The 17,300-nt window shown below is 38.9% G+C and overlaps 1 protein-coding gene and 1 non-coding gene across 2 annotated transcripts; one reads left to right on the forward strand and one right to left on the reverse strand.

Moving 5' to 3' along the window:
• Positions 1-333: 333 nt before the first annotated feature.
• LTA4H (leukotriene A4 hydrolase) lies at positions 334-16,611 on the reverse strand. Its single transcript, XM_064451258.1, has 19 exons — positions 16,411-16,611; positions 15,528-15,658; positions 13,363-13,483; positions 12,765-12,833; positions 12,004-12,108; positions 9,607-9,659; positions 8,901-8,973; positions 8,455-8,595; positions 8,210-8,233; positions 7,202-7,272; positions 6,977-7,088; positions 5,391-5,535; positions 5,206-5,309; positions 4,791-4,861; positions 4,176-4,230; positions 3,010-3,105; positions 2,393-2,475; positions 1,164-1,268; positions 334-859 (listed from the first exon to the last, which is right to left on the reverse strand). Exons 1-19 carry the CDS (start codon positions 16,555-16,557, stop codon positions 739-741), a joined length of 1,827 nt encoding a protein of 608 aa, XP_064307328.1. The 5' UTR covers positions 16,558-16,611; the 3' UTR covers positions 334-738.
• A 128-nt stretch (positions 16,612-16,739) lies between these two features.
• Positions 16,740-16,811, forward strand: TRNAD-GUC (transfer RNA aspartic acid (anticodon GUC)). The gene has a single exon. It is a non-coding gene; the product is annotated as a tRNA-Asp (tRNA).
• The last annotated feature ends 489 nt before the right edge of the window (positions 16,812-17,300 follow it).

Consider the following 17,300-nt stretch of genomic DNA (forward strand, 5'->3'; position numbering starts at 1 on the left):
ATATTAAGTCTGAAATTTCATCAAAACCTCAGGTTTGCTTAAAAAAAAAAGACAAGAAGGAAGTATTTCAGACAACTATGAGTGCACAGCATAGGACCCAAAAGGAATTAACTAAGTAAAACCACCACATTGCGATTAACTTCAAGAGTTGACTAACGTAACAAAACCATGACAAATAGGGCTAGGTGGAAATTCTGCTCTAACAGGAGAATGCTGTGATCCGGTCAGGTCTTCATAGTCCTCTTGGACCCATAATAAAAATTTCTCCCACAACAAAGAAGAGTAAATGAAACTTAGTTCAAAACTTTTCATACAGATCAATACACAGACAAGTAGACAATGAAAAGATTTATTTTTTAGTCTTCAGATAAAGTTTCAACCAGATTGCTATGAAAAAGAAAGCTGTGCACAAAGAGCCATACCATCCAGCAATTAATTTTCCATGTTTTTACATTCCATGACTGACCGATGACTACACCTCAGAACAGCTTTTCTGCATGTTCTAAAAATTGCTTGTAACAAAACCATTCCCCCGATTCCAGCGATTTAGCAGTTTTGCTGGTTTACTTGAAGGTGCAAAACAGAATGTACTGAACTTGCTTTGGAAAATTAATTTTAAGCTAAATTAGTACCAAAGCAGCAGAGCATTTTATGGCAGTCAAGCACGCGTATCAGCGGTTTGTGGAATCAGTCTCTTCTTTCAGCAAGAAGAAAATTTCAAAGAAATCAGTAGATTTGTCACTGATCCAGTTTCAAGTCTTTGCCCACAAGCATTGAAGTGACTGGGTGCATCGAGGCTCTATGCTCCAGAAATGTCTTGACAGCCAGATCTCGAGACTTGTCAAAACTGTAAAGATCCCTGCAAAAGAAAAAGCGGGGGAGGGAGGGGAAGCTCCATTACAAAAATCTATGAAAATAGTACAATGGGGATTTTCTTGATGTTTTACTTTTCCCCTGAAAGCCTCATATTAAGGTGCATACTGGGAGAGTAAGATTTCTTCTATTAAAAATAGTCAGCAAGTAGAAAGCTACCCTGAAGATAATTCTGTATTATATCACTTCAAAGCACAACATAAATACACGCACAATGTCAACTATTATACATTCCATTATACTAAAAATGCCAACAGCATGAGCTCCTACAATTTGGAGATTACTTTTACCTGAACAAGGGTCGAGTAAACTTCATCCTGCCCTGGTCTGCTGCCATTTTTAGAGCCAGAGGAATAGCTTCTTCCCACTTGGACTGGATGCAGAGGCGCAGCCATCTGGGAGGGAAAGAAAATTTACACTTTTATTTTAATTTGAAGTGGTTAGTTAGTTTATGATTCTGTTCCCATAAACACTCTGAGCAGTGCTATGCTATCAGGGGAATGAGATTCTAGCTAAGGTCAACACAAAATATTTACTGTCTGACTAGCACATTATGCAAGTGGACTTCTCTATAAAATAGGAAGCCATTTTTTCAGAGTTTCTCCAAAATGGTCTGATTATTTTCTGCAGCTACATATTTCTTTTATATTACTGTAGTGTCCAGTTGCATCACTTAGAATTAGAGCTGAATTATATAGCACTTGTCACATTTGACCAAGTGATTAAAAAAAAAAATAACCAAACCCAAAAAACCCCCCAAAACATCACCAGCAACTGGCATGTGCTTGTTTTGTTTTAAAAATTAGAAGAAATTGATTGTTACAAGAAGTAACATACAGTATAGTTTCTAAGATGGAATAACCGCCACTATTGCAAGAGCATCCAAATACAAACAGTAGCAACATATGCAATACTTAAAGCTACTTGTGAAGATTACTTACATCCTCAACAATACCTTTAACAAGTCATGTGTGTAAACACAATGTGTAAGTACAAAATAGAAGAAATTAGGATGCACAAACCTTTGTGATAGCATTGAAATGTGACAAAAACATTTCCAAGTTGTGTTTATTAAAAAAAAACAAACACCAAACCACTGGCACATCAGCAGAAGAACTGATTAAGTAAGTCCAGAAGACCTGCTCCTGCCTAAATTACCTGAAAGGTTTTTCAGGCATGTTTGAGTCACAGAGAGGCTCACTATTGTATTATCTGACACCACCCCCAAAATAAAAGTTACCAGGTCAGCAGGTTCCTTTGCTAGCATGACAGATGAAAATAAAGCACAGCTAATAAACCAATCACTTCCAGTTTTAATACTAGACTGTACTTCCCAGACTCATAAGGAACAGAACACCACTCTGGCTAAGCACACCTGCACGTGTGCTTACAGAAAAAATGCACACCACCACCAACATCCCCCAACCCTGCAACAGTTGAAGACAACCTACATGCTTAAGCAGCACGACAGTTTTATAAAAGCATTTAAGGTTAGAAAAACATCCATACTAGAACCAACCTGAATCTTATTTCAGAATTATTTATAGCATTGAAGTCATACACTTGCTGCATTCGTTTGACATGTGACAATGGCAGAGGAGCCTGAAAAAGGAAACTGCATAGTCAGAGTAAGGCAGAGGCACCCTTCAAGCCACATACTCCAAAAATAAACACGTTCATTATAAGAAGATTGATGCTACAAAGGAATTAAAAAGCTTACCATGACTAATATTTGTATTTGTTTCTTTCACCTTCTCATAGTATTAGGGAAGGGACAAGGAATAAGTGTTAGCAAAATTCCCACATCCAGTACTACCGAAACATTCAAAACTTGAAGTACTTCCATTCTGTTTTATTTACAGCTTATTCGCTCTAGCATCAAGTACAGACAAACTCAAGTGCCTTATAGTTTCGTTTTCACCTTTCAATCTAAAATACTCCGTATGTTGCTCATTAGCTGAAGAGCCAGACACAATCAAGGAGTCACAGCTGAAGGTTTTAGTAACTATGTATGGTAAGAGTGGGTTATTTTAGCAAAACTTAAAAGAAAATGGGCAACTGAATTCCAAAGCACACTTGGGCTTCTGTGTCTGCTTTTGTGATACTAGAGTCAAGTTACCCCAGGCACGCATTTACCTCCGCAAGCAACAGTGCTAAGAACTCAATCAACTGATGAGATGACATTTCCTTCAGGTCTGCTGAGCTGAATGAGTTCAAATCGGTCTCTTTTGCCTAAAAGAGAATGGTTACTGAAGTTTTAAATAGGTATTTCAAAGTACGATGTTTGGACACCTACATTTACTATTGAGCCATTCCACATATGAGAGATACTAATTTGTATTTGTGCAGGATGTTACATGAGGGAAAAGGGAGGGACTTAAGCAACTGTCTCATGTTTGGTATTCTTCACTTCAATTTTCAATTGTTTTCTCTCCACTGATCTTTTTAACTTTAACAGAAAAACAGTGCAGATAAGTATTTGATTTTTCACTTCTTCTAGAAAAAGTAATATTGGGAAGAAGAATCATAGAATAGTTTGGTTCGAAGGGACATTTAGAGATCAGCTAGTCCAATCCCCCTGCAGTGAGCAGGGACATCTTCCACTAGATCAGGTTGCTCAGAGCCCTGTCCAACCTGACCTTGAATGTTTCTAGGGGTGGGGCATCTACCACCTCTCTGGGCAACCTGTTCCAGGGCTTCACCACCCTCACTGTAATAGATTTAGACTGGATATAAGGAAGATATCTTCTCTCTTAAGAAAGTTAAAGATAGTATACATATTGTGAAAAGCCACAGAGCTAACAAACAGAAGGTATGCTGAATTCTGTGAGTTGTATGAGTCATGGTTAAAATTTTAAGAAAATTTTATGTTATTAGTTACTGATTATGATTTATGTATTTCAGTTTTTGATGAGAAACACATACTAGCTCCAGTATAATGTAGGGGAATTATTGCTAATACAATATAATCAGTAGAGATACCTTGCCATTTGTTTTTAAATCAAGCCATAATGTCAGGGTTTCAAAAAGAATATTCTCAGTTTGGTTACTACATACATACAGCAAAAAGCTGGCTGTGCGCCTCGTTAAAGTATGCTCAGCACTTCATGTACAGAAGTCACAGCAAATCCACAGACTCTATGATGAAAGGCTAGTCTACGAAATGCAAAATTCCTGGCAGCCATACCATCACCATAAATATGTTTTCTCTCAGCAAACAATAGGTTTTAGAAGAGGACAGCTCACTCTCAGACAACTAGCTTTTCAATACACAGACACATCAGTGCTCTTTAACCACTCACTTTGATCCATCTTTGGCTCAAGGCAACACAAGCATTTGTTAGTGTCATATCATACCTGTCAAATATTAAAAACAAAGGATCACACTTTGGAAACACAAAAAGCTCTTGTAATATTTTCATGAGAATGCTTAGAAATTATTTTCAAATGGCTCCAAATTTGTTCATTGTAGGCTCCAATGCAATACTGCAACACAATTTACAAGAGGTCTATTATAATGGAATACATTTTGGTTTTTGTTAGAAGCACTTTGTGCATAGATGGCACTATCCCTTGATCCCATACACTCTGAAAATGATCAATACTTCTGAGCATATATATGCTCATGCATGTGTTATAGCTTACAGTTGGAAAGAAAATATTGTTGTAACAAACTGTCAGAAAAAAGAATCTCTCCTGGCAACTTTCAGAGCAAAATGAGTTTCCACTAGAATAAAATCTTGAAAGTTCTATTAGCAACATTTTTCCTCTTATATACACATATATCAACTTCCACATAGTACTAGGACATTTGTGGGAAGACTTTCACCCTGTTTACAAACTTGTTTATGACTGTTTGGAAAAACCAGGTGCTTTCTGGAGAAGGAAAAGATGAACTACAAAAGAATGCAGCTTACGTAGGCTTCACTGGTGGCATTCCTGGAGCATTAAACCATGAGTTCCAATCCACTTTATCAAGAACATCTACCTACAAAGCAATGCAAATTTGTATTCAATTTTAGATGTTGTTTTTAGAGAAAAGAATACAATACGAAAACTAGTTTCAATCGGGGTTGTTTTGTTTCTTTAAGATCCCTCCAACTACCCTGGAGAATCCTACACAGATTACTTAAAACCAAAATATTCCCCTTCTAGAAGAAAAAAAGCATCATAATGCAAACCCATCTTTGTAAGATGCCAGACTACATCATATTAAAATCTTGATACAAAGAAAAAGACAAAAAACTGATCCTTAAAGAACTGGTCCTGAGCTAAACCGTAGTTTCACACAATTTAAAGGTTCCAAGCAATTAGTTTTAAATACTACCCAACCTTATCCTTGAAGTAGGAGTACAAGAAGTTCTTCCAGTCCTCCGTTATTATGCTCTTATAAGCAAACTGCTGAATGTAAGCCTTCAAGAAGCCAATGAAGACATCTAACAGTTAAAACAACGAACAGGTTTAGTATCTGAAATTAAATGGGAAACAATAATATGTAAAGTCTGACTAGCACTTACCTGGTCCTCCAAGAAGTTGTTCGAGGTAAAAAAGCAAAGCAAAGCCTTTCTCATATGGAACAGATGAGTAGGCAACATCAGGATCCACTTCATGCAGATTAGGGATAAGGTTAGTTACAGGATTGTTATCTCCAAGAGTATTTATCTGTGACAGATATGCAAGAAAGTCTATTCATCTAGGAAGTCAAGCACTACTATTCCTATTTATAAAGGTATAACCCACCCAAAACTAAGGTGGCCTCATTTCAAAGTGTTCTTTTTCATGAAGTTCTGAATCATATGTACAAAACAGTTTACTGAACTTTTTAAAATTTGTTTTATCAGTGTCTGATTGTGGATCAAACAAAAAAATGTGGGGATCAACCACACTGTGCTCCAGCTGTCTCAAAGCAGTTAATTACTGTCATGTCTGTCATAATCACGAGCACCTAATGAACTATCTATATTTATCCCTTTATTAACAAACTATTTAAACTACTTCATTTAAAAGGGTGATATAAAGAATAAAATGCAACATGAAATATTCGTAGTAAACCAAATAAACTGCATCACCAAACTGAACAAGAGGGCTAGAAGTAATCACAGGCTGGAAATATAAGAAATAAAGTTTAACTATGCTACCTAAACACAAAACTAAGCAACCCTCTGTGGCAGGTGCAACCTGCCCTCATAGCAACTGGGGCTTTCCGACTGCTTAAGCAGAGCAGCCACTGCTGCTTTTCATGCCCTTGCTGCACCGGCAGATGGAGCCCTCGGGCTCCAATAGGAACCAGCTGCGACCAGCTATGACCACAGATCAGATTCAGCCAGGGTATAAATGGAGCCCTGCCGGGAGGAGGGGGGGGGGCCGTAGAGCTGGTCCTGCTAGGGGAAGCGGGTCTGCAGTCGGGGACTCCCGCCTTGGGTCAGGATGCTGCTCAAGGTAACTCCTCGAGGTTGAGAGCCCTCATCTTCTTAGGTGAGTGCGCATTTTGGATCCTCATTCTAAAAACCCTAAGAATTCTTAAGTTGGCTGTGCAGTGACAGTTCCCGCCTGGCATCCTGAACCTGTGATTAATTAATGTTCATTGGAGCACTGAATTGACCTTACTTGAAACAAATTTCACTGAAGTATACTATGTGATTAGTTTATGTTGATAAGCCTACTCTACACCCTCCTAGACAGTAACAGATTAGGAATAGTCTCAATTGTAACACAGTACACAGGAAAAAAAGAAATTGGCTACTTGCATTAGGCACTGAAAATTGTGATGGCTGTGCTTGCACATAATTTTGACAAGCTTTCAGCTGCTCATGAATATGCTAACAGATAATACTGCAATTTACCCAGAACAAGAGTGTCTAAAAATGCTCATCCTTACAAAACAGATTAAACCAGTTCAAAAAGCTTCATCTAACCTGAGTATATTAAGCTATTACCTTTTGAAGAGATCGTGTACCTTGGAATTGAAGTTGTTCACCCTCTATTAAGAAAGTGTTAGGAAAGCTGACTAGATAAGTCTTATTTGTGGGAAACATTAAATCAGCTTTATTTTATTTAGATATATGCTTAAACACAAAGTTATCATAACTTTAAAAATATTTACCGTATTCTGCAGTTCCCTCCAACCTCCTAGGGCTTTGAACTGCCTGAACTGCTCACCAAACAGCCGACCAATAATCCTGCGTTCCAGGTATACAGTATGTCCCTCATTCAGCCTGGAAATACATTGATAAAGTCAGCACTGGTAGGAGGGCAAAATGAATTAAGGTGGTCTCTTTACAGATTAATTCTAAAATATGATTTGCGTGGCATTAAACGTCACACCTACCAAAAATGCTCCCATGTTTTGTTTGTTACTAAGTTTCCTGTCCAGCTGTGAGATATTTCATGAGCAATCACCTGAAACACAGAAAACAATGACATATCTCCATATCATAGACTCCTCTGGAAAACAAACATCAAATCCCAGAAAGGAAAAAATCCTGATGGGATTTCATTTACTGTACTACATTCCCAAAGCCATTAGCATTCACAGTTCTGTAAACTTAGCCATATAAATTTTATTTAGAGGACTAACACTACCCTACCGAACCTTCTCCAGAAATAATTTTGAATGTCCAGCCTGCAAGTCAGAGCCACACTGATCAACAAAAATAATTCCTCTGGAAGCACAGTGCAAGTACTGGTTTATGAAATCACATTCCAGAATACTGGATCCATGCCAAGTGACAGACTAGTACTACTTTCCCACCTAAGCAACTTCTGCAGTGCTGGGATGTTCTAGAGTACCAAACAGGAAGAAAACAGTCACCCCTAGAAGGATAATGACATATGATACATTAAAAAGTATCCATGTCAAATATTTCAGTATTCTTGGGATATGACAATTTTTTTTTAGCAGTATATCAGTCTAGTAGAGAGACATATGAGATAAAACAGCACACAACGTGATAAAACTGCACACAAAGTGAGTTCTAGGGCATATGCAGACATGTAGAGGAAGAAGTTCCCTACAAACAATTTCAATGAGATCAATTCAGTTGTGGTTTTTAAACATATCTTTACACAGGACAGGAAAAGAGCTACTGAGCAGCTAACTTCAGTCAGCCCCCTACGCATACAGGCACCCATGTTATTTTCATCTGTTCCTTATATAAAATAGATATGTCTCCAGTTTTCTGGAGTTTACGTAGCACTAAAACTCACTTGGTAAGACTTCTTGAGTTACTGCCTTAACTTTTAATTCCCCCAATAATAAAAAAAGACCAAGTTTTCAGGTATCTACTACAGCGGAAGTTAAGATACAACTTCAAGTTGTGTTCTCTTTTGTACTTACACTTGATAGAGATCGATCACCTGCCTAAAAAAAAAGAAAAAAAGACAAGGCAGTTGTCAGTTCAAGTAAGACTCAAAATATACCACTCAATGCAGCTTTATGTATGCTCCCTAACTCCAAAGGAGGCAGGAACATTTACAGTTGTTTCTAGGGGGAAGATTAATCCCATTTATGGATTAATATCCACCACATGATGGATAAGCAAGCCCTAAGGGAAAGCTGACTTTTATCAGTGTTACACTTACCAATAGTGTTGGCGTTACAAAAGTAAGACAAGGATTCTCCATGCCACCATAAGGAAAAGAAGGTGGTAAGACTAACAGATCATACTGTCCCCATACATAGGGTCCCGCTAAATCTTCCGCTATTTTCAGCATAGCTTCAGTCTGAAATAAGAATTCACATTAGTTTCTGATGTGACTCCTGACGGCAAACACTGAACAAGAAATAAACCATTTATCCCATACTTCTTTCTTTCACCTTGGCATGCCCCACATGCAAAATGAGTACAAGACTATCAATATTTATTTTTAGTAGTTCTTTTGTGTTGCGATACAACAGCAGCATTTTTGGGGGTGGGAAGCAGAGAAAGGAGAGCTACAGATGAACAAAACACTGAACTACAGTCTGTTCCTTTCCCAACACCATGTGAAGCAGTTGCTTACAAAACATTTTTTTGTTAATTACCCACCTCAGCAAATTCAAAGGCTGATTTATCCACCAGCTCCTTTTCAGCCCACACCAGTGTCCTTGGGCCAATCTTTCTGTTGAAAGTAAAAATGCCACAATAACACTGTAAACTAGAAATAATTCTGTGGGAAACTAATACAGAGAGCATATGTTTCACTGTGCTCATGAGTAACCCATGTCACTGAAGAAACTCATTAGAGAGTCTTTGTCTCTTTTTCCCCTTCACTGCTAAAGTAAAGCTTTAGAAAACAAGACAAACCACATACATCCACCGTTTGGGATAAATATATAGGAAGCACATTTACAGATTTTAAAATGTAAAGCCCTAATATAAAAGCACTCTTATGGGCTGGATTAACACATCCTTGTGCAGATGAGCAATGAGGCTGAAGCTATAATTTTCTGCCTTTGGTACATGACAAGGCTTATTGGTTACCTGTGGAAAAATATACTATTTCCTGAGCTAGAAAAAGCCCTTAGTGGTTCCAATCAATTCCAAACTCTTCATGGTATTTCTTTAACTTATAGCAAAGCTTATTCTATAGAAAAAATTATGCAAGAGTGAATCAAGATACATGCAGTTTGATACAAATTAACAGGTTCATCGAACCTCTAAGACCTTTTAAAACTAGAAACAAGACAAAGAAACAAAAATATAACTCTGAAGATTTACTATTAATATTTATACTTTGTGTAGATTCACTCACCTGCTTTCTAAAGCTCCAACCACTAAAGCAATCAAGTAGCAAGGTATGGGAACCTAGCAGAGAACATGAGAAAAAAATCTTATTTGTAACATGAGCTATCAACACCACTGATGCAAAGAAAAACAAAGGTATGTAAATAAAGAAGTCTGCCCATTTCCTCCATAGTTTCCTGCCTTATGTTATAATAAAGCCATTGTTTTCTTTCTCCCCAAATGGTATTTCTTTATCTACACGAAGTACTTGTTTCACAGATGTTTCATGCAAAGGCCACAAAATTATAAGTATCATCTCTGCTTGAAAAAAATTTGCATATATAAGAGCATACAAAAATGCCACTGGTTTGGTTACTGTTCAAAAGAAAGTCAGTTTTCCATATTAATCCCAGTTCCATCAAGTTTTATGGAAGGAGAAGTTAAGAGATACTGCTCAGAGAAAGGGCAGTTGTGTCATACAGGAAGATGCAGGAAGAGCTTTGAAGAATTCAAGTAAACAGAATATTTATGGACCAAAAGATTCAGCAAAATCAAAATATATGTATCTGATTTCTATGTTTTGAATTAAAATAAATTCTCAATATTTGTTATTTTAATGAAAGACATTCCAAAGCTACAGTATCTTTATAGAGAAAAGCTTTCTCCTGGTGCTTTTGAAACAAAAGGGGTCAATACAGACATCCCTGTAGAAGTTTGATTTTATTTGACTAAACAATATTAAATAAGACAGACTTGAAATCGTAATTACCTGGAGACAACATTTCAGAAAATTTTATTCTACCATTATCCCCAAACCATTTCAATATAATTTACTAAAATGCCTACATCATGCGTGCTTTAATTTTACGTATTAACCCACAGAATATATTCTTGAGAAGATTTAAGTCCATTGACTTGTTTTATGGACAAGTTATTAAAAGACTGCCAATATAACCCTGCATTTTGATGCCCAATTTGCTAATCTGAAGCTCTGAAATTACTTCAGATCTCAATGGCTGTTAGGCTATAAATTCCTTTTTACAGAGGCTGCTCTCTACCACGCTTCTTACCAGCCTGGCCATGCAGGAGCAAAAGAAGTAGTTTTAGGTAAGCTCAGTACGCGTACATATCAAAGAGTTTGATGCGTCTCCCCTTTCCGTCTAAGGAAACACATGCCTTTCCTAACAAATCGGTCTCATGGTTTTGTATGTTAGATGATGCGAATGTCTTCCTTAATGCATTTGCCTTTTTAATGTATATATTTTGTGATTGTGTTTGGCTTTTTTGTTTAACAAAAGGCATGCCTTTTCTAACAAATTAATCTAATGGTTTTCTATATTAGAAAGTGTAGTTTATTTCAATTGGACTAAATGTTATTCCTTGTACAGGTCCACCAAACTTTACAGGGTATTTCTAGATAATGTACAGCTCTGAATAACATAAAACATCAAAGCCTTGCGCACCAGACCAAGAATGGCGAATGTTTTTGGCTCCACAGAGGTGGCAGAACACTATATTGAAGAGCTTACAGATAAAGTAACAATTTTCTTTCTCTTGCTCCCCTCTTGCCTCTCTCAGATTTCACATAGCAGCCAAATCAGCCCAACAGCTGCTGCACTTCAGAGTAGGTTCCCCTCCTCTCCTCCAGTCACACAATTCCACCCCTCCTTGCAGTGACTCAGTCCCTCAGCAGCCCAGGTCAGCTTACTAAAACAATTTCTTTTTTAAACTTGTGTTAACTTTATCTGCTTGTTCAGCAAAATTAACTAGGCTCACCAAGAGATCCCATAAACATCAGAACTGTGACCCAATAAGCTATGAGAACAAAAAAAGCCAGAAGAGTAAATTGAGACTGCCACTTTAGAAGCAGGGGAATCATTAAACTAGCTGCACCACTTCATAAAACTTCACCCTAAGAATGGAATCTTTAATTAGCTGGAGATACCTTCCATAAAAGTTTTCATCTTTAAAAAACCAAAAAACCTGTGTTGTCAGAATTTGCATAACTTAAGTTAAAAATTGGTTCCAACACTCAGCTTCACTGCTAACATCTTGGTACGCTTAAAATTTGCAGGATCTGTTTTCCAAAAGTCATTCCCATGTTATTCAATTCCAAGCATTATTTCCCCAGAATCAGTGCAGACAGAAAGGGTTTTGACAGTGCTAGCTTTGAGTACACTAAACTTTTTCAAAACTCAAATTTAGCTTTTCTGGGAATGCCAAAATGACCGGTAAACATCACCAGCACCTACTGGTTGACTTTTCAGAGTTGGAGATTCATAATACCTCCTATTTCTATAGTGGCAAAGACCCATTGTAAGTTACATAAGTTTGCTGACAACATCAAAACCACATCTGAAGTGACTGAACTGCAAGAGTTAGGAATAAGGCCTTAGGCATCTGTTTACTAGCCTGGAGCACTTACATTCTGACTGAAACGGTATATCTTCCGACTGCTGTCCTCTGGGTCAGGCATCTCCCCATCACGATTAGCACTCATAAGAGCCACCAACTCTTTCGGAACGGATATCTGAAAGGTTACCCGACTGTGAGGAACTCAATTGGCATACAGGATTATACAACATACTAGAAGAAGCAACAGCAAAAAGACTAGCCCAGATTTGTTCTGGTTTTAAGTCCTCTCTATGAGGTAGAATATAAGGCACATAGAAAATTGTCTTAAAAGCTGGCAATATTTAATTAACCAGATGGATTACCTCTGACAGAAGTTAAAAGGTTCATGTTCTTCACACTACTGAATTGTAATGTCACATTGTACGTCTTGCTTTTTGCTTCCCTAAAACAACCGGACTATTTATGTTAGGATTGCAAAGATCCCCTATGTACCAGAATATATTACTCAGGGCATATATGAGAGTCATTTCAAGTATTTTTACTTTACAGCACTCTTCATTGTCTTACTGTCAGCTTTTCCTGATTTAAGAACATATTTCTTTCCTACTACAGCACTTTTTTTTCTTCTGGAATTAAAGATACATGAATGAAAAGGGATAAGAGATAAATATAAAGAAAAGGTAAAGCTAGAGAAGTGCCACAGGGAAGATAAGTAGTTTTTGGCTCTTATCTCTGTTTTTATTTTAGACCATATGCTGGCAGCTACAAAAAAAAAAGTCCCCATTGTAGTAGTTGTCTTTAGTTGGACACTCATGACTTATATTTATGTACCTCCGCATAGTAGGTTAGTTTCACAGCAGGCGTGTCTTGGCATGGAAAGATGGCTCTGCAGTGGGTAGCCTGGAGAGGGGTGGGGTGAGGGGAAAAAAAACCAAGCTAAAACATAACAATCTTTCTAATGCAGAGGACTATATATAAATAAAACTAATATATTTTATTGGAAATCTATAGAGCTCCTCCAGACAATTTGTTATCTACAAACCAATACTTCCTATCACTTATGGCTTATAGTAGTTTTCATAGTAAGGGTTTTCTAAATGAAATAATGGTAGGTAAGACAGATCAATAGCCACATATATTGACTGCAAAGGACTGCACATTCTTCAACGAGAACACTGGAGAGGGTAAAGCAGTTCTGGATTTATTCAATTGTAAACATACAACAAAATCTCAGTAAGTCAGGACATTGCTAAGTGTTATTTGGGACCTTTGATAAACACAATTAGAAATTATGGGCTACTGTACTACTAGCCTTCCTTTCTGACTCTTAAGAAACCAGGGGGAATTACATGTTCTATGTAAACAACAAGTTTTAAAAAAATAAAACAAGCAAAAACCAAACAAAACCAAAACCACTAATCCACTCAACCTGACACTGGCTGAAGAGAAATGGGTATTTCTTCCCAGAAGTTTGCTCCGGAGTAAACCACTGGAGAGCTGAAGACTTTGGAGAACTTTCAAAAGCAATTTCGACAATTGCTTCTTGTCCCCTGTGCAATAAAGAATATAGTCAGACTGTTTTGACACAACTCCCAATCACTACTTAACTTCCTCTACAAAGCCTTCTAGCAAATAGGTCTGCGGCACTGTCTCAAAAGCATTAGAAATAAGAACAAGTAGCATATCAAACAACTTCTCCCTTTCAATTATGATAGTAAAAATTAGCTGGTTTATTTCAATTTTAATGCCCCAAGGCACTTTTATTACTGTTTTTACTGACCAGAAACTTTTCCTCTCCCCTCTTCAAGGAGAAGACAAACTTCTTTAAACCATTTGGACCAGCTACATACAGTTTTGTCACAACTATTTAACATTGTACATGTAAGTGTAAAAACCCCACTGCAGTAAGCAAACAAAAAGGGTATAAAGCCTAGATGAGAACATACGTACATTAATAACATAGGATTTGTTTATTTTGTAATAAAAGAAGTAGATTTTACAGCTGATGTTATGTTCTATAAGTATCATCCTTAAGTAGAACCACTACCACACCCACCCCATTACCCCTCCCCGAAAGCAGTAATTACTGGAAAACCCTATTAACAGTGGGCTTAGCAAGAAAAATAAAAGATGTTCAAGTTCTATTCAGGGTTTCAGAACTGATGTAAAGTAAAAACTAACCTGTGCAAGACAGGTACTAGCTTGCTAACAAGAGAACACACGCAAACCTGACACATTTATACTCTTATTCTTTAAAAACACATCATAACCATCACTGACACCAAAAACACACAGAAGTACTTGCTGCTGTTATCAGAAAGTCCCACGTTATACGTGCAACTCTCTGGAATTAACACTCCAACCATAAATCAGAAAAAACTTCAGCTAATCAGAGGAGTTGGACACTAGATAAGCTGACTGGGGATACATATCTGGTTTATAACCAGTATTCCAAAGTACATATTTGATGAGAAAAGAGAAAATAATTTGTATCACCATAAGTACATTGCTTACTGAACAGTCAGACTTTCAGGTCTAACTCCTATCCTTTCCTATCACTGTTTTACTGATATTTACATAGGAGACTGCAATTAAAAAAGAGCTAAAAGGCAAACAAAACAAACAGGCCTATGTTTCTGCTGTGGCATGTTCAAGTACTTTGTTCCGTTTTATTTCAGGTCATAGGTGTTTCCCCAGAAGGGACAGCTATTGTATAACATTCCTTTCTCTTCCACATTATGTGTTTCTAAGTTTCACTAATTCAGAGAACAAACAAAAACCAAACAAATAAAAATTTGGGTTTGTAAAGGTAGTAATTAGTTTTGAAAACAAAACAATATGAAGCAACATAGTATAGAGTTTTATTCAAACAAGGGAGCCTCCTTATACAATCATAACTTTCAGCTTTGGCACGTGAGACACCATGGAGTTACAACATACAAAGCAAACAGTCAAAGTAGTATTGTAATTTATCAGCAACTTTTCAATTCGTTCATTAAGTTGAATTCATTTAATTCAACTTAAGAGGTAGATTATAGTTAGGTTCATTCTCTGTCATGCTGCCAAAACTCAGGTGCCAGTTTTTAGGAACTTGGGCATAGTGTACTCAATACACTAGAACTATGCTTTCAAGTAATAAAAGTTTTGTCTAACTGTAGTGACAACCTGCAGTTCTTACAGAAATGCAGGATGAGCCCTTGTATAAAAAAAAAAGGCAAACAGGGTCTGTAACTCCATATGTGCCATACCGTGGCAATTCTCAACATGACAAAATTCAGGTAGTTGAAGCAGAATGAATATTATTGATGAGAATCACTGGAAAAATCATGATACATTACCCATCACTTCACTAGTTACATTAGAAAGTCATTTTGTACGCGATATAAGACCTGGGGATGGGTATAAAGGCTGCCAAAGTTTTGGCAGCCTAATGAAGACCAACTATTAATTTAAATCTTAAGATAACGCCAAATAAATGCAACACCCTAATGTATAGGTCCCTTTGCAAGCTTTACCCAACCACCCTACAGGCGGACAAGCAGCTTATACAGTGCATTCTGGAAACAACCTAAAGGAACAAGCAAGAGTGTGTACCTTCTCAGTTCAAAGGGAAGCGTGATTTCCAAGGGGGTCCCCTTGAAACTGTGCTTTTCTCCAAAAGCAAATTTTGCATCCTGGCCATTTACAGTCACTTTAAATACCTGTAGGTCTTTTGTATCCAACACCTGTAATGAAGCAAATATCACATACTTATTAGATAACAAATAAGTGACATAGCACTCAACAAATTTTAAGCACGAGAGGAAGAAAGCCATCTTCTGTCCATGGAAGTTGAAACAGGAGTTTACCAAGTAAACTCTAAAAAACTTCACAGTGCTGCTATGACATGAGAACGATAGAAAAGACCCTGCCAAGGTTTCCACGGTGGAAATAGCTGCTATAAATCAAGACTTTCATACAACAGAAGATGAGTTAAGCAATGCTACACGAGTGAAGTTTTACTTTTCAACACTATGGATTTTCTAAAAAAAGTGAGCACCAATCACAAAAGGATTTTATGGAGCCAGAATGAAAAAAAAGCCCACAAACCCCAATTTGCATGTAAAGCAAAGCTAACGAGGTTTATACGTTTATTCGCATAGCTAACCGAGAAAGGAGCTGGCGTAACAAAGCACACACACGCTGAAAAGCCACAAGAATAGTCTACCCGTAGTTTATTCCCATCTCTTCAGCAACACGCTCTTCGCCATTTTAACGGGAAAAAGACATGTTTCTCCCCTTCCCTCGCCCAAACCGCAGCAGGCGGGACAGCTGGGCGGCCCAGGGGCGGCGAGGCGCTCGAGCACCGCGGGCGGCAGAAGGGAAGGGAGAACCGGGTGGGCGGCGTGGGCCGCCCCTCACAGCCGCGGGGGATCGCGCCTGCACACACAAACACAGACCCCTCTCGACCCCTCCCGCCCGCGCGCCCTGCCGTTACCAGGCAACGCAGCGCCTCGCGCTCGGCGCGCGCGGTGAGGGCCGCCGTGCCCCGCAGCGCCTGCGCGCCGAAGTCGGCGCGGCAGCGCAGGTAGAGGTGCCGCGTGAGGCAGCACGCTGGGGAGGCGAAGGAGCTCACGTCCGCCATGACTCACGCGGCTTCTGCCCTCCACCGCGCGCCCGCGGCCAAGGTATCGCCCGCGCCCCGCCCACCGCGCGGGGCGCGCCGGGAAACCTGATTGGCCGCCGGGGGCGAGGGGCGGGGCGGCGTTGGGGCGCGAGCGTGCCGGAAGCATCTGCCGGCTGTCGGGGGAACGGTATTTGTACAGTTCCTCGTTAGTATAGTGGTAAGTATCCCCGCCTGTCACGCGGGAGACCGGGGTTCGATTCCCCGACGGGGAGGTACAAATACTTTTTCCTCCTCAATCCACGATGTACCCTTTTTTCCGACAGACGAAGTTATTCTTTGTGAAATCAAAGCTGCTGCCAGACAGGCGCTGGAAGAGTACCGCGGCTTTAAAACAGAAAGCGGAGAATAAGAACACGGCAGGGCCCATCCACCTACCTGCTTGGGGCGTCGGGAAGTGGCAGGGTGGTACCAGCTCAGCTGCTTAACTGAAAGAATGTGTGTGGAAAGTATTTTCATGTTTAAATGGCTCAAGCAGCTGAACAGAGCAGTTAAGTAAGCCTTCCAAAAAAATTGACTTCTTTTCTTAAACCAAGAGGGGAAAAAAACCCCAACCTCACCAAGACCTGTGAGGTAGAAGGGATGGGAAGAGAGAGAGGTCATGGCCGAAGAGGGAAGGTGGAAAGCCGAAGGCCATCTTCTGGAGTGCAGTAATACAGCCCCTCGTTTTAATCCTCAAAGCAAGATCTTTGGAGAGTGGGAAG

The sequence above is a fragment of the Phalacrocorax carbo genome, chromosome 1, assembly GCF_963921805.1.
Source record: "Phalacrocorax carbo chromosome 1, bPhaCar2.1, whole genome shotgun sequence".
NCBI lineage: Eukaryota > Metazoa > Chordata > Aves > Suliformes > Phalacrocoracidae > Phalacrocorax > Phalacrocorax carbo.

What these genes read in the sequence shown, in the direction of transcription:
- LTA4H (XM_064451258.1), bottom strand. Translation starts at nt 16,557, where the DNA reads ATGGCGGACGTGAGCTCCTTCGCCTCCCCAGCGTGCTGCCTCACGCGG. An exon ending in TTCTCTTCAGCCAGTGTCAG is followed by an intron (nt 12,834 to 13,362) that starts GTTGAGTGGATT and finishes ACCCCTCTCCAG; the next exon opens with GCTACCCACTGCAGAGCCAT. An exon ending in AAAACATGGGAGCATTTTTG is followed by an intron (nt 7,089 to 7,201) that starts GTAGGTGTGACG and finishes ATGTATTTCCAG; the next exon opens with GCTGAATGAGGGACATACTG.